The sequence below is a fragment of the Copadichromis virginalis genome, linkage group LG4 (genome assembly GCF_057382275.1).
Source record: "Copadichromis virginalis isolate Kocher_CV1m ecotype Utaka linkage group LG4, C_Virginalis_male_GT1.1, whole genome shotgun sequence".
In the NCBI taxonomy this organism is placed as follows: Eukaryota; Metazoa; Chordata; class Actinopteri; order Cichliformes; family Cichlidae; genus Copadichromis; species Copadichromis virginalis.
This window is the reverse complement of record NC_140621.1, coordinates 7,120,869-7,146,694: the sequence shown is the minus strand read 5'-3', so window position 1 is coordinate 7,146,694 and position 25,826 is coordinate 7,120,869. Positions and strand designations below refer to the sequence as shown.

At 42.4% G+C, this 25,826-nt stretch overlaps 2 protein-coding genes and 2 long non-coding RNA genes across 8 annotated transcripts in view; 1 reads left to right on the top strand and 3 right to left on the bottom strand.

Annotated features, from left to right (window-relative positions):
- igf2bp1 (insulin-like growth factor 2 mRNA binding protein 1) overlaps nucleotides 1–2,129 on the bottom strand; it is a 48,300-nt gene extending 46,171 nt beyond the window's left edge. The window contains exon 1 of the mRNA XM_085453336.1: nucleotides 987–2,129. Within this exon, the coding sequence (XP_085309462.1) occupies nucleotides 987–1,161 (175 nt within the window). The 5' untranslated portion in view covers nucleotides 1,162–2,129. The remainder of the gene's footprint in view (nucleotides 1–986) is intronic.
- Nucleotides 254–6,673, top strand: LOC146710732 (uncharacterized). Its single transcript, XR_014920006.1, has 2 exons — nucleotides 254–366; nucleotides 6,078–6,673. It is a non-coding gene; the product is annotated as an uncharacterized LOC146710732 (long non-coding RNA).
- Nucleotides 5,940–9,986, bottom strand: LOC146710731 (uncharacterized). 2 transcript variants are annotated; one of them, XR_014920004.1, is made up of 2 exons: nucleotides 9,695–9,986; nucleotides 5,940–6,232 (listed from the first exon to the last, which is right to left on the bottom strand). It is a non-coding gene; the product is annotated as an uncharacterized LOC146710731 (long non-coding RNA). The 2 variants fall into 2 exon arrangements; XR_014920005.1 differs by lacking the exon at nucleotides 9,695–9,986 and adding an exon at nucleotides 8,695–8,801.
- Nucleotides 9,987–11,663: 1,677 nt separating this feature from the next.
- On the bottom strand, nucleotides 11,664–24,958 carry LOC146710730 (uncharacterized). Of its 4 annotated transcripts, none has more exons than XM_085453332.1 (7): nucleotides 24,693–24,958; nucleotides 22,134–22,429; nucleotides 21,793–22,039; nucleotides 19,718–19,807; nucleotides 16,927–17,133; nucleotides 16,656–16,838; nucleotides 11,664–13,297 (listed from the first exon to the last, which is right to left on the bottom strand). In XM_085453332.1, the coding sequence occupies exons 1-7, from the start codon at nucleotides 24,825–24,827 to the stop codon at nucleotides 13,130–13,132; spliced, it is 1,326 nt and encodes a 441-aa protein (XP_085309458.1). In that variant the 5' UTR covers nucleotides 24,828–24,958; the 3' UTR covers nucleotides 11,664–13,129. The 4 variants fall into 4 exon arrangements, with proteins under 4 accessions (XP_085309458.1, XP_085309460.1, XP_085309459.1 ...); XM_085453334.1 differs by having other exon boundaries at nucleotides 16,704–16,838; XM_085453333.1 differs by having other exon boundaries at nucleotides 16,656–16,835.
- Nucleotides 24,959–25,826: the final 868 nt, after the last annotated feature.

The following is a 25,826-nucleotide window of genomic DNA, read 5'->3' as shown; positions in this document are numbered from 1 at the left end:
TCTTCCAAGCACTCGTGAAAAGTACTAAGAAGCAGTTATGTTGAAAGTGCTCAAAACATGCCCTAAAGTCGGGGAGCAAGTGAATAGTGTACATCACGTCACTTTCCGTCTGCTTGAATCCCTCAGAAATGCCAAGCGATAACTATACGTTTATCAGTTTAACTCTGAGTGGCAGTTAAAAGGTTTCAAGCCCACATGGTTGTAGTGTGAGAGGGTTGTTTGGAGAGTTTGGTGAGGGTTCAGGAAGGATCAGAGGGAGCTGACTGGCATGGCGACCTTGCCTCCTCACGTTACATGTGTAGGGAACCATGAGAAATGGGCCACAGAGCTGTCGCCACGCAGGAAAGCGAGCTGTACCATAGCAGGGTAGGTTTGTGTAAATTCTGGGTTGGTCTGAGGCCAGGTTTGGTAAGGGCTAATTTATTTGTTTCTGCCTTTGTCATAGTGGACTCCCGGCTTAAAGGGGGAGGGGAAGCAGCAAGGCTTCATCCTATATCACAAGAGAGTAGGCTACTCTATCCAGTGCTCAGGGGTGCAAGATATTAAAACGCCTACCAGAAGCACGCATTAGCTTGAAATGCACGTGTCATAATTAGCACAGTACTGTTAGAATCTCCTTTGATAAATTACAACGATATCAAGGAAAGCTTCACCAATGGCTGTGTTTTACAGTATAGCTTTACACTACGTGCGCCCCCCCCTCCTGCAAAAGTTGAATGGCTCCCGTGGGTGTGTAGCTTTCCACACACTAATATTCCTTATTCTAACACCAATAAAATAATTTCAGGAATTTATGTATTTATTTAATCTCGCGTGGAGCCTCGGGAGGCGAACGGATAATAAAACTGGGATACACCGCTGAAGGTGAGCATGCAACCGGGGCTGTGCGCCGGCGTCTACGGCTTCCCTATATATAGAATGAATGAAATTAAAGGTGGAAATAAGAGAAGGCTTTTTTTGGTGACTTGTAGTCCACCTTAACTCACCAGAAAATGTCTCGATAGCCTTCATGGCCCAGTGATCGTCCGGACAATCCACAAACGCATAGCCGGTTTTCATTAGAAACTGTCCGGTGTATGGGATCTTGTGTTCGTCAAAGGTTTTTCCTAAGTCCTCGGCAGTCACGCTTTCGCCTAGATTCCCAATGTATAGCTTGTGCATTGTGGAAATTGTTTTCCCGAGCCCAAAAAAAGAAAACAAAAAACAAAGCCCAGAATAACTAAAGATTGGAGCCAGCAAAAAGTTTCTGCTGAATGTGCTAATAGCGCAACAAGATATTGTCACACTTGCCACTCAAACAGAAAGTGTAAATCACGCTAGAGGACAAAAGTACGAAATAAATTTGAATTCACGATGACAAATTCAAATAAAAAAAATGTAAAAAAGTAGAATCAGGTGGTAACGTTGAATATTGCTGTAAATCCAGTTGAATAAGTGGAGCAGGAGAAGAAATGAAACCCCCTGACTTGCAGCCGGCCCCAACAGACGAATAAAGCAGCAGCCTATAGCCTCTATCGCGCTGTGGAGGAGGTGGGTTGGACTGGGTCTGATGATGGGTCTATGGCAGAAGAGTGGGAAAAACTATGGCGGGATCAGATCGGGAGAAATGTTTTCCTCTCTCTCTCCGCCTCTCTCTCTAGTTTTCTATCCTTCCCTCTTTCGGCGATCCGCCTGCTGCCGGCAGAGGGGTGACGCCGCCCCTCGTCGACTCCAATTCACGTTTTTTTTGTGTGAGAGAGGAAACCACGTGGTGTAGTTGGAGTAGGTAAGCAAGGCGGAAGGGAGGGGGCATCCCCCTCTCATCCCAGGGTTTTCACCAGATGAGCGCGTGTGCGTATGTGCGCCTTCATGGTAACAGAAGCCGAGACTCCCAATTCCGTGCTGTACAGTAGTGCACAACAGTACAGTTTGCGTGTTTTCCTGAGCGGTGGGGGGTATGCATCACGATGTACATGTAGACACCCGCGCTTAATACGGGCGAATATGGAGAATTGCAGCTAAAAGCTGATAGCGGACAGCGTGTGAGCGTCTACTTTGTTGGTATTTATTTTGTTGGGGGTATTTCCTCCACCCTTCAGTCTAGTGGAAGGCCTCGGTGGCCATAGCCGTTTTACATTTAAATAACAAGGCACCGCCCGCTCATTCTACTGCGTAGCACCCCCACCCCTGTTGTTGCTGTTCCCGCCCTCTGGATGGGTATGATTTGTGCTAAAGTTAAAGAAGTTGTCTTCGTGACGTTACATAAATGACCTATGGTGAACCCATGGTGGCTGTCAAACAGCGGGACGGGGCCTCCATTTTGTTTTAGGGGCCACAAGTGTGCTGTAGTAAGATGGTAGGAAACCCATGTCCTCGTTTTCATACGTCGTCGCCAGGGTCCTTTTCCCCACCAACTGGAACAATGTGTCAGCTATGGCGTCGATGCATTACAACCAGGCACACTCTCGTAGTTCGTCTCGCTTTAAACACTTTACTGTGTGTTGTAGTTTCCCTGTGAGGTCATGGCTCCCAACAGGCGATACCCAGAGTTAAAGTACAGCGGGAACATGGCGCGCTAGCCTCTTCTCCAGCAATTTCTGCACATTTCTCGGTGTGAGGCGCACACAGGAAGTAATACCATGGCGAAGTCGCTCGCTACGCTTCACACGCACACTGCGCGCCCCTCTGGGTGGATGTCTCCTCAAAATGGAGGCAGTGCGTGATGCAGGCCTGCCTCTCCCCCACTCACTCATCACGCTGGAGTTTGGCTGTGGATATCGGCTCCCTTCTCTCCAGGTTGTGCCAGTCTCGTCTCATGGTTTTCTAATTTTGACGGGCTTGGTCTTGGCTTTTAAAGGGCCCCCTTTTCTCTGTGCACGAGGTTTGGACTTTTTAGCCATACTGCACACGCCCGGGGGGATACGTGGCACTCTGGTGAAGCTTGCTTTGGTTAGAAAATGGCTTCCACTCACAAAATGGATTCAAACCCTCAAAGAGAAATGGAGCTCTCGCCAGTAACTGTTGAATCATCAGGAGTGGGTTTTTTTGTTTGTTTTTGTTTTTTTTACATTAAATCTGAAAAGCACATCACATATTTCCCTTTTTTTTTTAAACTAGGCCTACTGGCTGTATTTTGTAACAATATATTTAATCAGTGTCCACTTTTTCCTCAGTGTCGTTTGACATTTAGTTTAGTACAGCGATGGTTAAAAACATCTGTACTTACATATTCCTTTCAGAACAAATTTGTTACCAGTTTTAATTCAAAGTCAGATTAAGTCCACAACTGTTTGTCTCAATCACAGACAGACATCAGTCACAACAAGCATTTATTGGAGTTTAGCTGCATTTAAAAACAAATGTTAAAGTGCTCAGTGTGCCATAGTGCCTTAGTTCACCTTAACTCAGCAGGAAACGTCACAATAGCCTTGGTGGGGTTTTGTCCTGAGATGGATAAGGCACAAAGGACACCCCCACCCAACCCCCACATGTCCATTAAAGCCTCAGCTGTGATTAAGACCAGGAACTAAAACCTGGCCTTCCATACGTGCCTGTTTAAGATTCAAACATAATCTCGTGTTTTTGTTGTGTAGCGTTAAAACGCACACCTTTATGCTTTATGGACATTTTTTTTAAAAACAGAATTGTTTGTTTGGCTGACGAGGTGAACGTTGTTTTTATGAAGTCAAACCTCTAAAATCCAAATTTCCATTGTATCAGAGTTAAAATGTTAAACGATACTTTTTTTTTAGTGTGTGTGGGGTTGTTACACTGTCTAGATACTCTCAGCCGTCTCAGAGCGTATGTCCCCTGTATTCAGTTTTCCATGAAAACTATAATAGTGTCCTCCTGTGCTTACCTGGAGCTGAAGCATCTAAATGAAAATGCAGAGTAATTAAGTTGATGAACTTCACTGCTAACCACCAGATTCCTCCTACAAATCAACAAATGCCTTCCTTTGTTCTCTGAAACTTTCTAAAAACTGTATCACAAGATCCTGTCTGCAGTTACTCTTCTGTGTGTGTGTGTGTGTGTGTGTGTGTTGGAGGCAGAAGGGTTGATGGGCGGAGGTCAGATGCAATAGAGGAACTGCAGGAGGAGGGGAACAGGCTGAGGAAATGTGAATGAGTAAATCTCTCATTTATTTCCTGCCACACTTGTAATGTGAGATCACTGCATTGCAGGTGATACAGTCGTTCTTTAAAATCACCCGGATGGACAAATGATGATGTTTGATTTTTGGAACTAACTTTGTGAAGACACATTTCAGAAACAGCCACATCCCAGTGGAAGTTCAGTTAGCTGCTGTGTATCCCTGATCGTCAGGAGCCGGCAAAAGACGAATTCCAGTCAGAGCTGAACCATCGCAGGAACCTCGTTCCACTTTGAACTGAAAGTTTAGATCTCTAATTACATTAATTGCAACCCTTTAAGTGTGAGGTGAAAATAGGAATTATTGTAATCTGCTCGCTGTTAAAAATCAAAACCATCAGTGTGTGTGTCTATAAAAGCCCACTCTGTGCCACTGAGCTACAGGGGGAAACCTGTGCATCAGTCAGCTAAACAATCCCAGCCTAACAAATGTGCACGGGCCTAAAAGCTGCAGGTAAAGTGTTTGTTAGAGATGCAGGAAGACGTTGTTGTCTCAGTGTTTTCATGAAGCCTGAGGAGCAACCAGAGCAGCCCTTTAATGAGTGTTTTTACGTATGATGCTGTCGGAATAAGGCAAGCTGCAAAATCCCCAACGTGAAGTTTTCATTCATCACTTAAAAAAACAAAATACACAATCACTGTTCTGAGAGGCTGCGAGGGCATTTATGCCCAAAACGTTCAAGAAGAAAAGTCGGACCTCTCGCCTGCTTTGTGCCCGTTTTAGGCCCAGTGCTCCTCCTTGCAGAGCCTGCAGGTAGGAAACGTCTCGTTTCAGCATCTTTGTGGAGAAAACAAAAAGACAAACAACAGTCCTCATTACTGTAATGATGAGTTTGCTCAGGCAGGAAAAGAGGAGACCTTGTTCAAAATCAAATAATGAGGTCTGAGCTTTTATTTATTTATTTATTTGCCTTTTTTCAGAAATGAGCAACAGAGTTTGACCGCAGATTCCAGTTTTCTCTACAAAGTCAGCTAAATATGCTCTTCGTAAAGCTCGGGCCCTCTGCTTGCCAATTTCCAAATATCAGATACGTAACATTTTTGCTATTAAATGTAAAGCGAGCACTCTTTCATTCACACTGTATAATAGTCATTCGGTTTCTGTCACGTTTGAAGAGTTTCAGTTAGGCTTCTTCCACCACTTCCTTCTTAGTGCCCTCTCTCTCTCTCTCTGGGTTAGCACAGAGCAAACATGCATGTCAGTCATGTGTCACAGCTCTTCCTGTCTGCAGTTCAAAACACATCTCTGCAGATGATCTCCATGCTAGCTGCTGCACACGCACAGTCGATAGAGGATGTGCTGCTGCTGGATTAATGAGATCCACCATCAGTGTGCACAGCCTGCACGTTAGTCCTGTTCATCTCAGCATTTCTCCCCATTGCTTCTTCCCCGTGTTGCCTTTTCATAATTATGACCTCAGACTTACTTTCCAGCTGCTCTGACCTCTGGCCTCGTTGCTGCTGGCTGATTGGGACTATTACAGTGTAGTCATGTGACCTGCTGGACAGCGAAGAGTCTTAATATGTAAATGTGGAAGTACCAGCATTCACACTCTGCACTGTTTGTGTGTATTATCTGCTTCACGTGCTTAAACAGCACAGATTTCTTCAGTGTAGTGAAAGCGATACAGATGTGAACCAAGAGGCAGTTGTTTCATTACAGATGTGCCTCCGCCACCTGCCAACACCTCTGTAATCTGGTCCAGAAACAAATGTTGGCTCCTTTAAATATTTGTTTCTGACAGATCTATTCTGGTTCGATGGCTTTATAATATCAGAAAATTCAAAATGAGAAAATGAAACAAGCATTCAGATGTTGGACGTTTAATATGAACCTCCAGAGTAACTAAAGTACACTTTTTTAAATCCTTAGCACTAAAGTTGAGTACATAGTTACTTTCCACTGCTTCTATGAAGACCTGCTCTGGTCTTTTCTTTTTCCGCAGCAGCCTCAGAAGCGATCAGACAAAAAGGATATTTTGAAAGGACGCGATGACGACTGGGCACCCATCATGACCGAAAGCTCCTCATCGGCTGCTAAATGGACCTGGAGGAAACATCCTTCTGCCAGTATTGTTTCCTTCAGGTTTTACCACAAGCACTGGGGGAGAAAAGAGACAAACAAATCAGCTGTATATATTTCTACCATCTTTGCTATGTTGGTTTTTTCTGTTTTACAAAAACAGTAGGTAGAAATGTAAGTAATGAAAAGTACTCAAGCAGACTAGAGTCTGCACGTTTTTAAAAAGATGTTCGATGAAACGTGACAGGAATGTGAAAAAGGCTTCAGGGGAACTCATGGAAAATGTATAAAATGTGCAACATTTTCAGTGGGAAAGAAGGAGAACGTGCCATTTATAACCTCATCACTTCTTGTTTTCATTTGATCATTTTTAAGTAAGAAAAATGACCGCAGGAACATTTTTACTTCCTTAGTATTGCTGTAGATTTGGTACATATGTGACTCCTCTGTGTGCAGTCACACAAACAAAAAGTAAAAGTTGTTGAAAGCTTCAAATAAAACACAAAGGAGGAAACTGTCCCGAATGTCCCCTCGTGTTTTGAAGAGATCCCCGTGGAACTGTGGAAAAAACAGTTTGACGTTTTTTCTGTCATCGACTTATTTAAGAATGTTTCACGTCTTAGATCTGGAAGAAAATTCACGTTTTGATTGTCTGCTTTGTTTTCACAGTATCATTCAGTGGTGAAGGCCTCGTCCATGTTTTGAAATCTAACTATTTAAATTTTTGCTGTATCTGTGGATTTACCTAATTTAAAAAAAATCTACAAGATTTTGTACATTTTTCATATTTAAAAAAGCTGTTTTCCCTTCCCCTCCGCTCCCAGCAGAGTGGAGTTGTCAAACCACATTCCTGGAGGAACAAGGACATTTGTTTAGCTTTTTATTGTATTTTCTCTTTACTCACTGGTCAGTGTACAAAGGTTGGAGAACAGGTCTTATTGGAAAGATACGACAATAAAACGGTCAAAGAAAAACTACCAACTCGAGCTTATTGCAACCAAGTAAAAGTTCCACAAAAAAGTTGGGAAAACTTTATACTCATGTTGAAAAAAATGAACCTGAATACACGTTTTCATTTACTAACTAGTATTTGGAAAAAGGATACATTTGAAGCGTTTTGGTCAATATTTACTCCACAAACCCTTTTTTAATGTGTGTGTGTGTCATACAGGTCATTTATAGTTCAGTCTCAGGATTCATTGCTATGATTTGTAGCGTGGCGTTGCTGTCAATCTCATGCTTATGGTTTTTGTCAAACATGGCAGACTTGATTGTGAAAAAAACTAAATGTTTTTATCTGCTCAAATTGTGGAAAAAACTTGCAAATTAATATTTCAATATTCAGTGATACTGAAATAATATTTTGAAATTCTCACAATAGCAGGCTGTCAGTGTTTGCTTCCGTTTTTGGAGGTCAAATGTTAACTTTCAAACATGTTTAGGATTTTAAAACCAAATGAGACATTGTATGACACAAGGCTTCACTTCCTGTGCCGACATGGAAACAGGATGTGCTGTCTGCCACTAAGAGAAGCATCATCATCGGGATGATGACAAATCCTTTGTGTTCGAGTGAAATCCTGTTTCTTCGTTTCAAAGAAAAACAAACGCACGTATAATTATGTGGTAATATGCAACTGATTTTATAGAGGGCTGCAAACAAGCTGTGAAGGACATAAACATGTATGCGTGCATGCAAACGTATGCAAGTGTATTTGAAACTTTACGGAAACAATAACTGAAGTTGTTCTGTATTTGTCAAAGCAAGATTGGCAGCAAACACTGTATAATCTGTGCACAGGGGACTGAATACAGACTGTTTCGTTGTGGAATGAATGAAAAGTACAGACCTGTGCGTGCACACCAAAGCTGAAATACATCTGCACCGTGTGTATGTCTCACTGATGTCTGATGATGAAACTGTGGTAAAGTTTTTCTTGTTACCCGGTGGCTTTTTCCTGGGAAGTGTTCAGCTGCTATAAGCGATGTGAAGTATTGTATTTGTACAACCGAGCAGAGTGAGCTTTACAGAGCTGCAGAGTCAAACAGAAAGTTTCCACACAGCAGCCGGGAAAAGATTGTACAGAGAAATCAAACCCCAAAGTTAATGCAACTTAACTAACTTCGTTAAAGCTGAATGGGAAGCCGTGTGAATTCATGAGTAAACAGGATGTCGCCTGAGAGCACCTCACTGAAGCCTTTTCCACGTTTCTTGGGACAAAAACTCGAAAACGACTTTCTACGTGAAATGAGATGAAAGCATTGATCACGAATCACAGCTCCGTGTGAATTATCACGATCAAAAGCATCGTTTGTGTCCAAAACAGATTCAGCTCCAATCAACTAACTGCCACTGGTCAAATACAAAAAGACATTTAAATGGCTGGTTGGATTTTAGTTAATGTGAAATAGGTTAAACAGAGGGGGGATCCGGATCCGGATCCTAGATCTAACAGTCATTATGGTCGGACAGGATTGGATGACCGAATTAAAAAAAGAAGAAGAAGAAGGGAATTTAACTGTTTGTGTATCGGACTCACCGGCTACGACCTCGATCAGAATAATAGTCTCTCACGCGGTGGACAACGAGAAGACCCGGGGACGAGACCTTTGAGCAAGCACGCAAAATGGAGTGAGGGGGTCTACTCTGAAGAACCCGCTGATTTGAAGAAACAAAACGGCCGAAAACGAGGCGGTATAACGTAATAAGAACAATTTCATGAGCGGAAATGGGCGGTTTTATTGAGCTGTAAACTCCTTGCAGTGGGCTATTGTTTGGAAATGTTGTGTTTACAATTAGCATGAAGTGGCATCACGATTTAGAAGTCAGAAGTAAAAGCAGCACAAGGATGTAGGCGGAACTATGTACTCTCTAAAACTGTTATTCTTAAGTCAACTTCCTTTTTATCCGTACAAATCCTTTAGACAAGAATCATCCCGCCTCATATGCTGTACGAACATTTTATTTTATTTTTTAAATCTCACACTGCCGCATTTAAATCTTGGCAATGAAGCCTAAAATGACATAAGCTTTGTGTTCTGCTTGTGATTGGAGGTTGCAAAGTAAAACAGCCCACAGTAAATTTGCTGCATGCGGCTTCTGTCCTCTTCTCCGACCCATTACCGCCACCAAGCGGCTGACTCAGGTCGCTGCACTGTGTCGTTAGGCCTGAAAGAGGAAGTCGAGGCCTTCAGCCGGGAGGCCTGTCGAGACGCAACAGTCTCAACCAAGTAACGCAGAAACGTAATCATTTGCCTGAAATAAAGTACTTAAAAAACTTTTTTCTTCATAAAAAATATTTAAATAATGGATTTCGACTTTTTCATTTTTCTAAACGGCTCTTTTCGGCGGTCATATTTCTTCGTTATTAAATGGATAACTTATAGAAAATATTATCTAGATTATTATCACGCATTAAATAATATTATTTTATAAAATTTATACAATTTAATTTGTAACAACCCACTCATATTCAACGCATATTTCGATTTTGTATTAAACAAACAAAGAAAAACACGTTTTTGAGTCGTTTAACGCACCAACACAGCTGCTAATATTACACGCCCTGGTTCGTGCATCATTGGTTGTCGGGGTCAGGTATGGCACACCGGTCTGTAGGTGAGTCAGCGAAAAGGGGACAATTTGGATCCGTTTAAACACGGGAGTCAGATCCACCGAGGCCCGCACACGCTGAAAAATCCGAGCCTGGTCATCGAAACGGCGAACGATTTTTCAACAGTGACCAGCGTCCATATGGAGCAAACGCTCCATCCACTGACGAGTGGAAATTAATTCACTGCCAGCCGCGCCGGGGTGTCGCGCGGCAGGAAAGTTCACAGACTACCGGAGGTCCGACAAGGACGCGCGACCGGCTCATTCACTTCTCCATCAGATGGAATACAATGCGCGTTCCCGGCATGTGCACGCAGTCTTATACACTATATGGACAGATCAGACTTAACGTGACGACACCTGCAGACTTTAGACTGACATAATAAACCAAATCATTCCCCTCTTTATAAATATTTCATCTCTTACTGTAAGGCTTCCCGGTTTTCCGATTGATCACGTTAATGATTGTGATTATTCGATTAAAAGATGTCGCTGCAGTGTAAACGCCCACGTCCTTGTTGTACAACTTTAGCCTACTTTCACGACCAAGGCATTTAATCACTCTCCATTTAAATAATCTGCCTTCCCCCCTTTGTTTTTAGAATTCAGTATATTAAAAAAAAAATACAAATTCCTCCAAGTAACGTAACGTCCTTCCATCCCAGTACAGCGGTCTCTTATCACGTGGCTTCAGTCCTGACTGACTGGAACCTTTAAGATATAATACATGCTAACGTTAGAGAGACAGTTTTTACCCACAAAAAGCTAAATGCAAACATCCTAAAGTGCCCATTACTTCATATGGGGCAAACCTGAGGTTTGAAGCACCTTACCATTCAACGATTTTCTTTTCTTATACTTATCAGACTAACATTCAAGCTGCACTGTGCCGCTTGTTTTCACATTCATCTGGGCAGACAAGGTTATCACCTGGATGTATTTGACATCAAATCCTAGTATGAATTTGGACAAGAATGACTTGGAGTATTGAACTGTTATATGAAAATTCATAGATTTAGCATAAGGACTTTCTGGCAAAGTCAAAAAGTCTTTGTGGGGAAAACCTTTGTGGCTTAACTGTTAAACTACAGACACTTACCTGAAGACCATTTGTCATGTGACCATGTCCATGCAGAAGACCAGGCATCTTCATCTGATTAGCCATTCATTCAAAAAGTTCACTTTTATTTGAATTAAAATATAAATCAGTGCTTTGGGTGCATTTCAGACAGTGATGTGATGAGCAAACAGATGTGAGAAAGAGCTACACATTTGTTTGCCTTGCTCTCCTTTTCTCCCCCAAAATTCAGAAAATAAACTTGCCAAATCCATAAACCCATCATTTAAAGTTTATGGAGGTCACAGAACGAGAGAAATGAAATGCTGTTTTTCCACAGAGGTCTTTAGAAATATAACAAGTCCTCTGCTGGGCATTACAAAGAGCACAGGTTTAACCTCTGAATATTTCAAACATAAAAATCCACCTAAATGCTACATAATCGTTTAAATTAACCCGCATCTTGCAAATATACACACCCCTGCATAGGTCACTAAGAAAACACAGCAGACTGGACTGATGTTAAACAGCAGCATATTACAACTACCTCATTTACATCACAGGTCCGATTCCTCGGGTCCCATTTTGCTCATGTGTGGACTATGATGACAAGGATGAAAACTTACTTATTCTGCAATTGTAGCTGCATCACAGTCTTCAGCAGGGGTTGGCTTTTCTGTCACACAGAATTTAATACTTTCCAAAACTTCAGGCAACTTTTAGACTCTGTAAAGTTGAGCGTGATCTCTCAACAGCTGCTGTTGAGCAAAGCAGAAATTCTACTTCCAAGTCAAATATTTACATCTATGTCCTCTCTGTGAGAAGAGCAGCACTGATGGTGATAATAATAAAACATTTTATTTGTATAGCACTTTTCTAAATACTCAAAGACACTTTACAAGGATAGAGAAAGCAACAATGAAAACATATGAATAAAAATAGAAACAACTTTAAAAAGAGAAAATACAATGTCAGTAGAACTGTGGGTATTTCAATGAACACCATGTTAGCGAGAGATAATCTAACAGAACTACATACTGGAGCCAGTCTTTCACTGTCAGATTGGACTAAATTCTTATCAACTTGGCCAGAAGTGATTGGCTGCTTACTGAAATCTAGGCTTTAACTAAACCCTGGGAGTAGTGAGTCAGGTGGTGTCTTGTGTGTGTTTGATTTTTCCCTACAGGAGCTGGAGGTGTGTGGGAGCCAGGCCCGGTGCGACCGCTAAGTCACTGGTGATGGCGTGAGCGAGTGGTGGTGGGAGGGGGTGGCAATGTCACATCTTTACAGCAGACACAGCTCTCGGTAGAGGGGTGGAAGTGAGACCGTGATAATTATACAGCACTTCTTCAAATGCTTCAAAGTGAAAGGAACAAACCTGGTAACAGTCAGTTTGGAACAAAAGGGATGGAGGCTCGCTGTTATCTTCTAGATTTGATTCCCAGCCAACATATTATTAAAACTACAATAACCACAAACCACCAGTTTAGAAAAACGTGAGCTTTCAGTTGTGTGTTAAAAGAACAGCGCCCCGACTGTCCTTGTTCGGTGGCTTCAGTCTCCACAGCACACCTGAGCTGAGCGGGCAGGAACAGGGAGACATGGGTTTTTTGCAGAAATGTTTCTTTTGTGGTCCTTGCTGAGAGAACGGAATTCATTACACCTCCTAACGCACAATATACACAATGTTCGTTCTGGAGCTCGTCCGAGGGGCGGGTGAAAAAAAAAATACAAAGAAACTGTTCATGTTCCCTCCGTCCTTACTTTTTCCAGAAACCTCATTGGACGAAAAAATAAAATAAAATGTTATGTTTAAAAAACTTTAACAATTATTTTTACAACTTGGCGCCAGGAATCCATTATCATTCATGGGTTTGGAACACACTCTTAATAAAAATAGGCTTCATTTAACATACGGAAAAGGTGGTGGGAGACACTACTCATAATGGGAAGGATAAATATTTCATAACTAGGGTGATAGAGGAGGACGAGGGAGATAAATTCTTAGTGAGGACAGATTAGGAGACAGACATTTTAACTTATATCCAGTACATGGCATAGATCATACATGAGGGTCAAGGCAACACATCGTTTTAAACCTAACTACTCAGTAATCAATCTCAACTAGTTCTCAACGGTGCCCTCCCCCAATCCCAAACAACGTTCCAGAGGAGGACTGAAGGAAAAGGCAGGCGTCCGGCAGTCGTCCGTCCTTGACGCTGGATCTGAGAGGGTCGGGGTGGAGAAGGAGGGTGTGTGGTCATAGATGTGACGCGAACAGGGAGGTGTTGGTTCCCCAGGTGTCTCATTGGTTGTAGAGGGAGCGCTGTTCCCAGGGCATGGCCTGGATGGTGCGTGGCACGGGGGAGGGCTTGAGTGTGGGCGCTCCGTTCGGATGAAGGGAGTGGCCGATGGGGTTGATGGTGGTGAGGGGTCGCTGGGGGGGCAGAGAGAAAGTGTCCTGGTGCTTCGGCTGGAGAGGGAGGTGGAGAGACAAAGAATTGTGTCACTGGTGCAGAAAAAGAGTCGGTGGATGAAATAAAACGACAGTCATGAATAATGCAGTGGATGTACGAGGAGAAGGCAAAAGGAAAGAAGTCACAGCGATGCATGAACGGTGGAAAAAGCCACTGCAAGGGCACAAAACACAAAAAGCAATGGCGGTGCAAAAGCTGCAACACAACACCTGACTGCTGTGATATATATCCTCCCTTCTTACTCAAGTGGAATTAAACCATCAGGGCACAGTAACTCGTATCGAGAGTTAACTCCATTTTTGACTTGCTGTGGGAATGTGCACGAGTGGACGCGCTACACAGAAGGAAACGGGCAATGTTTCCTGATTTAATGACGAGAGCTTCGTTTTTGGTCGACAGTGTTTCTTGTTTTCGTTAGTTTCCACACTGACTTTGTTTATTTTAGCTTACCATTGAAAAATCTTTGGTTATTTCACTGCTTTACTTCATGAACACTCTTACAGGTGGTTCTAGAACAAGAGCCCGTGTTAAATAAACTTCACAGTCAGTCCTGTTGATGTTATTGTTTTTATAAACAGCATGTTGAAACACTCGACCACTCTATAAAAGACTAAGCCTGGACAGTCTAATACAGGGGTCAGCAACCTTTAACACCCAAAGAGCCACTTGGACCCTGTTTCCACGCAAAAGAAAACACTGGGAGCCGCAAATACTTTTTGACATCTAAATTAAAGATAACACTGTATATATTGTTTTTTACTTTCATGCTTTGTGTGAACAACTAAGGTGTGTTGCTTAAATCCATGAAGTGCTACAGAGAAAATTACATTTTATTTATGTAATTAACACATTTTGAACTCTTAAAGAAATATAACAAAAGGAAAGATGCTGAACTAAAATGATCCTTGTAGCAAACAAAAACTGTTGTGAGCCGCCACCCTTATATCGCCTTTGGGCTTTTGGAGCCTTGGCCTGGCTTTTAAAAAAATAATTGGAAAAAAAGCACTATGCTGCTAAAAAAATAGATATTTGCAAAATTCTGCCTAAATATGTATTTTACCTGGTTAATGTGTGTGGCGGGGCGTGGTCTGCAGCGCCGCTGCAGGGGAGGAGGACGCACCTGAGCGGCACCTGCAATCACTGCCGTGATATGTTTACAACGGGACTTCTGTTCCTGAACCTCTGCGCACAGCGTCTGCAAATCAGGGCTGTACGAAGTCACTTTCATCTTTACGCAGGACTGTAAGCTGTCGTCTGTGAGGCGTGAGCGGTGTTTGTTTTTAACATAGTTCACGGTGGAGAACAGCTGCTGATATAATGTGGATCCGAAGATCCATAACTGGCCTACCCGGGGTTGAAAGTCTCGATAAATGCACGGCGTTTCGGCGGGTATACCGGCTTCCGCGAGTGTGACGCTTATTTTGAGCGATGAAAAAATAATAGAATATAATTTTATTTTCATATTTCAAAATCACAATAATCTTCCAATTTAGAACTACAAGTTAAAAAAGAACTAACATAAATAAAATACACTTCAGCTAAATACTTTTCCCAAACCACGTGGAGCCGCACTATAAGCACTAAAGAGCCGCAGGTTGCCGACCCCTGGTCTAATAAAATAATGGCACCAAAGTGGAAGAAGAAGGCTGTGGGTTCAAATCCTACAGTCTTCAGCAGGTTTTCTCATTTCTTTAGATAATATGACAAATTATAGCAGCATAAATATATTTTAAATACTCCAATCTTATTTGTATGCCTTGTTTAGAAGAACTAGGCATTTATTCTTTTAATCATAAACTACTCCAAAGAAGGAAAACCTTTACATTTGAAAGGTTTTCTACACAAAGACTTAACAAAACTGTTTTTACACTGATTTTTCTGCCTTTCATTCACAGGTCCTGACCGTCTGACCCGGAACATGTTCCTCCAGGGTTTTTAGAAGTGTTTGCAACAGATCTATGTTGCAGATGTCCAACTTTTTTAAACTTAGTTTTGGACTGCTGTATGAACATGGATGTCATAAATATGTTTCAGTATGTGATGGTGTAAAGCCTAAAATACAACATGGAAACGTGCAACACAAGCTCACAGGGTGACTGGTGTGAAAGAGCAGAAGGCACAGCCCCAGGTTACTAATGTTAGAGAGCCTCATACCGCCAGTGAAGGTCCACAGGTCACAGCCCACGACAAAGGATCACCTTAGCAGCCACATTTTAGCCTGTTTTCTTTGCTGGCTGACTAATTGAAAAATGAAATTTCTACCATAATTGGAGGCCGTTAGTAATAAACATCCTTCTTACGGAATGTCAGTATTTGATTCAATACAATGATTAAGGTTTAAATTAAAGCCAGGAGTGCTGCTCAGATGGGCTTATCAGCTGACAGGACATGGAAGAAGATCAGCACTAAACTGGCTTTATTGTTTACAACCAAGCAATGACTGAAGCCCTTTACTCCTGTATTGTTACAGCATTACTGTAAAGACCAAGTTAACACTAACATGTAGTATAATAATACACTAGAGTCAGTGAATCACTGCCTGTGTACGTGAGGTTACAGACTGTGAAACTACCTGGATTCTTTTAATAATTTTCCTTAAATTAGAAAGCTTAGAGTTTTACATCCTAACCTAAGTTACAAGTGACCACGTTGAGCAGAGGGTCAGCTAAAGGTCAGCTCTGAATCACACCCTGTACAGCTATGAAGGGGGAAGCTATTCACAGACACCCAAATCATTTTTGTACCATGCTGTAAAACTTGTTCATTTCATTTCTGAAGTTGAGCGTTCTGACACGGGACTCAACCATCGTTGGCACGATGAGAACTTCTTCCTGTTACCCAGTAATAAACTCTAAAAGCCTACAGTTGTTCTCTTCGGACAGCGCTTTAAGATCCAGCGTGGGTCACGGATTCGCCGCTACAGAACTTTCCCAGTGCGAGCACTTCACAGAGAGTGGACACTGAAGGAGAGCATCTTGAAGTCTGGCTCAGTGGTAGCTTTGCGCAGTTCTGCTTACACAGCTGAAAATGACACGTACAGTTAACCGACACTAATTTGGCGTTGTGCAGACAGACGGTCCGCTTCACTTTGCAAAGAGGAAGCCACGAACTTGCCACCTTTATCATAACAGAAACTCATTTCTGTCTCTTATAGATGAAACTGTTTCCCAATAGCAACAGAAAATGTTTCTCTGCGACTTTGTCAAGAGTGAGAAAGACCTGTGAGGAGAAGCTCCTGGTAGAGAGAGTATTATAGCACTAGTCTCTCTCTCCTGGTGTTATTAGGTAAGATAGAGGAAAGGCAGCTAGCCAGCAGAAAGCAAACAGCGAGTGTGTGGCGGTGCTCTCTCATACCATGGGGTTGGCGCTCAGCCTAGTGTATCCTGAGCTCATCTCCTTTACCTCAGGCACCAGGGGCTGAAGAAGGGAGTAGGAGGAGGACGGGGTAGCACTGGACGAGGAGACGTGTTTATTGGAGGACGAGCTCCTCATGTTCTGCTGGCTGGCCTGAGAGGACACTGAGCTGGGGCGGCCCTGCTGAGACACAAAGAAAGCTCGACGTAAACGCCGACAACAACAGAGCTACGAAGAAACAATCGCTCACCAGAGCTCCTCCTGACATTACCTGGTGGGGGTCAGGAACAGACTGACTAGCCACGCCCCCACCCTGCCCTCCTTGGGACATTGGTGAGACGCAGTGAGAGGGGAGAGGTTCCGGCTGGCCATGTCCACCATGCGGTTGCATCATAGAGTTAGCATTATTCTGCTGCTGTTGCTGTTGTTGCTGCTGGCGACGAGGTGTAGCTGAGAAGTTGGAGCGACGACCGCTGGACTGGATGGAAGCAAGGGTAGGAGGGAAAGACACAGGAAAGGGTGATTGTACCTGTCGTTAGACACGCTGTTAAACAGAAGAGGTGACAGATGAATGTGATGTTACTGTCGAGGTTGGTCTCAAACCTCTTGTGCTGTTCAGACCTGATTCTTCCACATCTATCTCACACCTTTCACTGCCCTGTCTAAACCTATTAATATGATGAAGATGAAGTGGTAAAGTTACACACACACCCACGCACGCACAAACATATACACGCGCGCACACACACGCACACATTCAAACAGAAATTCAGTATTTCTATTAAGGTTGCCGCTCCTAAAACGGGACAGTCGACTCCAATCTCGTCTCTGTCATTTAATCACGGAAGACACCGTCGTCTCATCGTGCCGTCCTCCAACCCCGACAGCGTCAGGATTTCTGCTGACATTAGTTTAAACCTAACATGCTCTCTGACGGTTTCCCTGAGCAGCACATAAATCCCTCTCACCCATACCTTTGCCTCCTCACACCTCTAACAAAACGAGCTATTTTATGGGAATTTGTGGTTGGTTGATTTTTTTGTCTGTTTTACAACCTTCTCATCTTTGTGGATATCTCTCATATTTACTTTTGTCTACTGTTATACAGAGCAGTGACATGGAAGTGAAAACAAATGCGAACGTATGAGACTCGGGCAGTATTAAAGTATGTTTGAGTATTTAGAAATACAAACACTAATGTGTTTTTAATAATGTAGCATTGGGATTCTGTATTGTGCTGCCATGGCAACAGTAAGTACAAACAAAGTAACTGTTGCACTGAATTTAGCCCAGCTGATAAAGGTGAGCCAGTCCGGAACAAAGCTGCGTGACTTCAGCCCGCTGACGTCTGCTGCTCCAGCAGCTGTCTTCAGCTTTAACAGCCAGATGTTTCCTGAGCTGCTGATTTTCTAATCAGTAACAGAAATTTAAATCGACATGACTGAGCTTGTCTGAAAGCTTAATGTAGCCTGTGCTAAATTACAGTTTGGGCTACATACTAAATATTCAAAATGCGGCCTTCCACAGCAGGAAAACCACACGTATAATCAATACATTACAAGCTGCAAAGCACTAGAGATCAATGCACTGATAGGGCGTTTTCACAAACTCTCAGATTTAGTCCATTTAAACCAAAGTCTGGACAGTGTTTGACTTTGATGCTATTTATTTGTGCAAAAAGACAGTTATAATTCCAGGCATGGACCTTTGGAGTAGCTGGTCTCAGCCCTGTTCCATCAAACTCTAGAACAGTTACCTTGATGGTTAAAACATGATCCGACCTCAACCCAACTACTAGTTATGGTAGTTGGATGCAACAGGTGTCCAGTACACTTTTGCCCATTAAGTAAATTAGGAGCTATCCACTAGTCCACAATTCAACACCAACTTCCTGTTTTTACTTGTGTCTGCACAGACCTCAGACTTATCTGGCAGGCTGAACATCCTGATGTGGTTTGTAGTGACACATTTTGGCTCGCCTGCTGTTTTCTGTGTATGAAAAGAAACCAAACCGTGGGAAAACGCTACAAGTACACAAACATATCAACTGATTCAGACCAAAGTAAATAAACCACAGGTCTGAGAACAGCAAAATTAGAAGTTGTTTAAAATAATAATTTAGCTCATGGCCTCTTTTGGTATCAATATATATTTTTTTTGTTTCCTTAATTTGCTTCTTTCTTTTCTGCAGTTTCCAGGACTGATACCGGCTGATGCTTGTTAAAATCTGCTGATACGTCACTGCATCCCTACAAGCAATGCACACTTCAAGCAGAGATGCTGCTCAATATTCACCATTCATCAAACAGCTGTGCAAAGCTGGGGTAGACTTGTGGATGTGTTAGCTCTCCCTGGCAGGGTTTGCACTGGATCTCATTTTTGCTGGTTTGTTTTGTTTTTTTAAAGAAGATGACTGCAGTAGTCTTTACTGTTCCACACTTGTGCTGTTTTTTCAGTTACCTCTGATCTCACAGCTCCACAAAAAAGTCAAAAGGTTTGCTAAGTAAACTGACGTCAACTCTACTTAAATATGGTCAAAGAAGTATTGTTACACACCTGCACGCCAAAATAAGTGGAAAAAAAGTAGAACCCATAAGGCTGTGCCTGCTGGTCACCGTCTCTACTTTTGATTGGATTGAGACGTGTCCCATGACTAAGGTTTAGTTTGAGAGTTCGAACATTGATGCTAGTACTAGCTGAAGTTATCCACTTTGGCCACCTTGCACTCCATCTCAAATATCAGCAGTCAAGTGTTAGGAAAAAAAAGACTCAAATATTTCTGTTAAGAGATTTTAGATGTTATAGTCAACAGCAAGCTCCAAATATGGAATCCAAAAGTGTAGAGTATACATTCTGTGAAGACAGCGCCAGGAAAAAAGATCCGATCTAAAAAGAACATTGTGATGGTTTTTTACTAAAGAGCCGCGCGTACATCAGAAGCAGGCTGCATCAGGAATTTGATCTAAAATCTAAAATGCCCGTATGCGCTGGTTCTCCCTGAAACTGCCGATTCTGCCTCACACGCCACATTCACACACATGCTCACTCACGCTCACACCAACCTGGTTTTTGGCCGCGGCGCTGCAGCGGTGCTGGGCCAGGTCCAGCATGGTTCGGTAGCTCTTAAAGCAGGACGGGCAGTTGAATCGGTTCTTATGAACCAGCCCCATGCACACACAGACACACACAGACACACACATATAAGTTTGTATTACTGTACTTGTTAGGAAAATCAGCTGAAATGTATTCATTCTCTGTCATCTGAGCCCTGAGCCTTTCCCTAATCTCAGCCTAACCCTAGTCTAACCCTAGTGCCGCGGCACACTTCCACTACAGGAAGACTGGATAAACATTCTCCCAAGCAGGTCAGTGGAGAGAGGAAGGAAAACACAGTACAAACTACACTGTATTACATGCACACACACTTCAGTGTAGAAAAAGTCCTAGCCATACACATCAACATCCATACATGCCAGTGTTCCCACTAATATACATATACATACATATATTATTATATATATATTATTGACCCCCACATCTGTTCCAGCAAAATCAAGGAAACGTCTTTACAAGAAAAAACATAACACATTTTCTGAAAAATTAAAGTCTTCATTACTCTTCACTTCAAATATTCACCCAATGCAAAACTGGTGTGACACAACAGATAAAGCGTCAGTAGCTTTAAATGAGTGCATCGCTAATGTTAAAGGTTAACCGCTGTAACATGAGTGAAGAACAACATAACATACGTTTTGTTTGATTAGACAATAAGTGTGTTTTTGTCTGTTCAGGAGCATCTCTATCGAGCTCTAGAGCTACTTGAACGTAAGGGGAGTAAGGGGTAAAAAAAATGATATAAATAATCTTTCATATTGTTCTTTATGTTTTATTAAAAAAGATGCTAGCTCTGTTAGCAAAGTGTAAGCTACAGCATACCAAAGCTTCAAGTCAGGATCTCCCTGCTGCTGCTTCATCATTTGAGTCTTTTAATCGATGACGTGAGGCACGACACTAAGTTGCAAGATTACTCTTTAAGAGGTTAGCTAATGAGTGCGATGTTATTCCACAAACTAGTTACTGGGAACAGTTGGTTTACTAATGTGTATTTTATGTGCATAGTAAAGCTGGGAGTTTGTAACAGAGGACCCAGCAGATACAATAAGGTTGGCTTACATGGAGCTCACATTACATCAGTGCATTGAGCTAGCAGGGTCTGGCTTTTTCACTCTTATGCAGGTAAACTTACTTTATGACCAACTAAAAGCTAAGCTGTAATAACTGTTAGTTTCTCTGATGATGGTATAGCATTTTATCATGAATGTGATCACACAGAACAGCTTTGTATTGATGTGCAGTGTCCCTTATAGCAGTGGTCCCCAACCCCTGGGCCATGGACCGGTACCGGTCCATAATTCGTTTGGTACCATGAGTTGAGGATCGAGTGGGAAATGTATGGTTTTCAGGGTGTTTTACCGTTTTTATCGTTATTTTGTTATAGTTTTTATCGTTAACTCGGTTCCCTGGGTCTTTTCCCGTGTGTTATGAACAAATCTTCTTCTTTTTTGGTACTGGTTTTATTTTGTTGTATTCATCCACGACACCTTAAAGGCCGGTTCGTGAAAATATTGTCAGACATAAACGGGTCTGTGGTCCAAAAAAGGTTGGGGACCGCTGCCTTATAGTTAAGAGGACAAATGGACCCAAAATGCACAACTCCCACAACACATCAACACAAGGGTCAAAGGGTCAATTTGTAACCAGTCTGTGTATTCATTAATTCATGCTAGGAAAAAAGAGAAAGCAGACTTCCCTTTAATGATATTCTATATTGCTCTACTTGTGTAATTACTTTACCACTGAAAATAATCCCTAACAAACTACATTTCCTCCTGTGAGTAAAGTTTAACAACTACGATACCCAGGTGTTTCAGGAAAACACTGAGCCTTTTTCTTTTAGATCACGCTGTAGAATAGACACACTCATCAGTGGGATGTGTTTTTGTAGCAAAACAAGTCACATTTAAACGCAGCTGCATTTTACATTTCTTTCAAATACAACACAAAAAACGGCTTCGAGAGAACTACAGTGTTAGTCACATCAGTTAAGCCCAGGCTATCATCAGAAACACAGACCTACCTGGTTGGACACAGCAGCGCTGCAGCGATGCTGAGCCAGCTCTAACATGGTTCTGTAGCTCTTGCAGCAGGAGGGACAGTCAAAGCGGTTGGGCCCATCGTCGTGGATCCTCTGATGGTTACGGAGGTACCGGGCCAGGCGAAAGGCCTTCCCACACAGGTCGCACATGTAGCGCTTCTGACCGTGGATTCGCATGTGGTTGCGCAAGGACATGTAGTTGGTGTAGGGCTTACTGCAAAAGTCGCACCTGGGTTTTGGAGTTGAAAATGGCGTGAACATTAGTAACAAGGAAAGGAGTAGAATGTTTCATGCATTTACGCAAACAAGCCTCACGTCCCAACCTGAAGTCTCCGGTCTTGTGGGTGAGTTTGTGGTTCAGCAGGGAGCTGGCGTGTTTGTAGGCGCAGCTGCACAGGTCGCAGACGTACGGCCTCTCGTCTGATTCCATGTCGTCTGACACTGTTGTTGCTGGTGGCGGCGCCGGTGCTGGTGCTTGGGACTCCATAGAGAGCCTGGAGCTGGAGAGCGACGCTGAGGAAAGGCTGGAGCTGGAGAGCGATGCTGAGGAGAGGCTGGAGGTGGAGAGGGCTGCTGAGGATGAAGGAAGCTGATCGCACCAGCTGATCGTTGAACTTGGCTGTGACGGTAACGTTAAAGGAAATGTTAACACTAACTACATTCATACATTAAAGAAGAATGAGCAAAAATTCCTCAACAGCAACGCAAAAGACTCATCGATAAGTGCAAACGCTTGATTGCAGTCACTGCTACCAAGGCGCAACCACTGACTGTGAATTACTTTCTTATACAGGGCGAGGTTTTCTTCCCTTAAATGAATTCATCATGCAAAAAATTCAATCATAACACTTGTTCATAGCACTGGATAGTCTTGATATTTAATTCATCATTGACCTCCTCTCTCTTTCTGACCACTTGAAACACCTGACAAACCTGCACATGCAGCTGCCTGGTGTGATATGTGGATATCTGGGATGATAGACAGTTCTGAGACAAAGCTTTACACAAGAAAATTGCTAGAACACAATTCCAGCCAATCAGAGCCCAGATCTGACATAGCTTCAGTACCTAGTGGGAACATCTAAACACTTCAAATAAAGGGTACAGCCCTTCTTAAATATTTATTACTATGTATTAAACTTAAGCAACATTTAATTATATTTGCATTAAATGACAGCTAACGACTCTTATTATGTATTTAATACATATAATTTTACTCTTTCACGCATACGTATCTTCACATAAGTTCAATCAGTATGTTGAGAGTAAATTCTGAAAAACTACTGCAGTACCACATGTAGAACTACACTGTGGGCCTAGAAACACTAGAACCAAACACACACAGATTCTGTGGAGACACTAACAACTCAAAATCCTCAGGTCATTCATTAGACTGACACCAAGCATAGAGCAGAATGGAGTAATTAGATAAATCAACGCTTGTGATGCTTTGACAGTTCAAACACAGGCCTAATATCAGCCTCTAATGTGTATCCCCAAATAAGATGTCATCTATCAATGGGACTCTCTGTTTATCTGTTGTGCCACATCAAGTTTTCCTTGCCCCCTGCCACAAAGGGGGTAATTAAAGAAAAAAGAAAAAACCCGCACACATTACAGCAGCAAAATGATGATGTTAATGCTCAGTATCACTATGACCATTCTTACAGCTAGTGCATCCCAAAAAAATTCACTACGTTAGTTGTAAGAGTCTGAGATGAACACCAGAACTGTCTGCTTGTGTGACAACTTGTTTTTTCACCCCCAGAGTGACTAAAACATCAGGACAAACAGAAATGTAAACATTAAACTTCCATATTTGGCACTACATGTTTGAGATGCTACGTGACAACACACCAGCAAGCGTTTTATTGTTTTTACATATCAACTCCTAAGGAGCTTCTGTGGAAGAGTATACACTGTGAGACAAATATCATGCTGGTGTGTCCACTTTACACTGTTGGACACTAAGGGAGAGAGGGGAAGGAATACAGAGTGACACACCGCAGAACGACTTCCACAAGTCACAAATCACAACAGATGCCTTGGACCTAAAAGCTACGGGACGCTATGGGAGCTACAGTGAACTCAACGGTTCATACCCCGCAGGCCGTCCCACAGACTATTATGTTTCGATTCTAAAGATTAAAGTGTGGTTGTGGTCGCTGATAATCTGTCGGAGACTGAATGAAGTGCAGTCCTCCGCGGGGCGTCTTCCGCTCCCGTTTCCTGCGAGGTAGCCAGCCGTGTTTACTTTGCGCTGCTCGCTAATATTGTAGGCCTGATACATGTAAAACTGGTTCCACTGCCCAGAAATGCACGCTTGTTTTGGTCTTACACCAAAGACAGATTAACGTGTAGAAGTCTACACATTTAAACTGTTTTTCCAGTCTTGTCGTAATGTGCAAAGACTGCTGCTGGCTAAGCGTACTCTGCTTTGACTGAGACAGTGTTGTGAGAAGTTAGCTTAACCGCGGTGCTTAGCTGCTCCATCATTATTTTCCTAGCAGGTAGTCACTTTGTGTTTCTCTTTCCATGACAGCATGCGTGGACATAAACGTCCAATTTCGCCAAACAGTTTGTGGAGTTGTAACAGAAACGAAATTCAAAAGGAACGAGTTATTAGCTACTTAGCTCTGCAGCTATGAGTCAAACTAGGCCGGAAACCGCTCAGCATGACGTTAGCCGAATGCTAACGAAGCTGCTCTGTGACACAGCCTGCAGCTTCAGCTCACCCACAGACACTCAACCAAAACCCACGTGTAACAGAGAGGCTGCTCTAAATGCTTAGCTGTAAAATTGTCGCTCCACTAGTTATTTGGTGCAGCTATTTCTACCCATGGTCGCTAGCTAACAGTGATGGCAGCTGCTGGCTTTCTTACTCCGGAGTCGTTGGGGTCCTTTTTCCAGAACAATTGAGAGCAGTGGCCGAAAGACTCTGTCGATGTAACATAGTTCACCCCGTTTCTATCTTGGAAGTCTCCATGTGTGCTGCTGGTATTTGTCCGAGCGTACATCGTCGGTTTTCAGATTTTCGACTATGTTTTATTTTTTTAAGCTGAAAAGAAACAGGGCCGCTTTGTCGGGATCTTCTTCCGAAAAGAAAAATATTGTTTCTGTGAAATGAGCGTTTTGGCGGCGGGTATATTGAAGCGTATGGAGCATTACTGCCGCCTCCTGGACCGGAGTATTACAGCGAAATGAACGCATAGACGCTAAATTTCAACCAAAGCTTCATATTTTCTTTGCAATGGTTTTAAGACTAAGCGAGCAGTTTATTTACACATCGGATGCTGACGAAAATCTTTACCATAATGCAGTGTGTGTAATTTTTTGAGAACGAAATGACCCAACAGCTGCCAAAACAATATCAACTTTTTGAGGACTTGTTTTATAATTACATGAGAAATACTTTTTAAGTGTTTCTTTGAATCTTTTTGAGTAATAAACATGACAGTATTTCATTTAACGTAATTAACTTATTTACTAAAACTAACAAAGCCACACTAAATTTTACCTTCGTATGTAAATGGTCCAAGTTACAGGCCTACAAGTAATTTCCAGTAATTTTGATCCCTCATAGTTTAAATAGGAAAACAGAACCCATTTAATATGTATACAATTTTTTAAGGGATTCTGCTATTGAAACTCCAACATAAATAAGACCAAATTATATTAATGCCCAAACTTGTTCAGAATAAATCCTGTTATTTAGATATGGTGACTTAGTTGCAGCTTTCACAGAGCTTAAATATGCTTACATGTGACCAGTTCCTGTATGTAAAAATGAGTGCTAAAAAGAAAAAGAATACCCAAAAGGAATCAAATTTCAACGCTGTAACGTGGGGACAAACCCCCAGTTAATAATTCACATGACTTCATTAAATATATTAAAGTGACTGTATGTATGTCCCAACTGAGGTTGGACAGAATTCCTATCATTCTGTGTACAACATGACATCACACCTGCATTAACATATTTGTTACTTTGTACCCAGTAACAAGACAAGAAGACT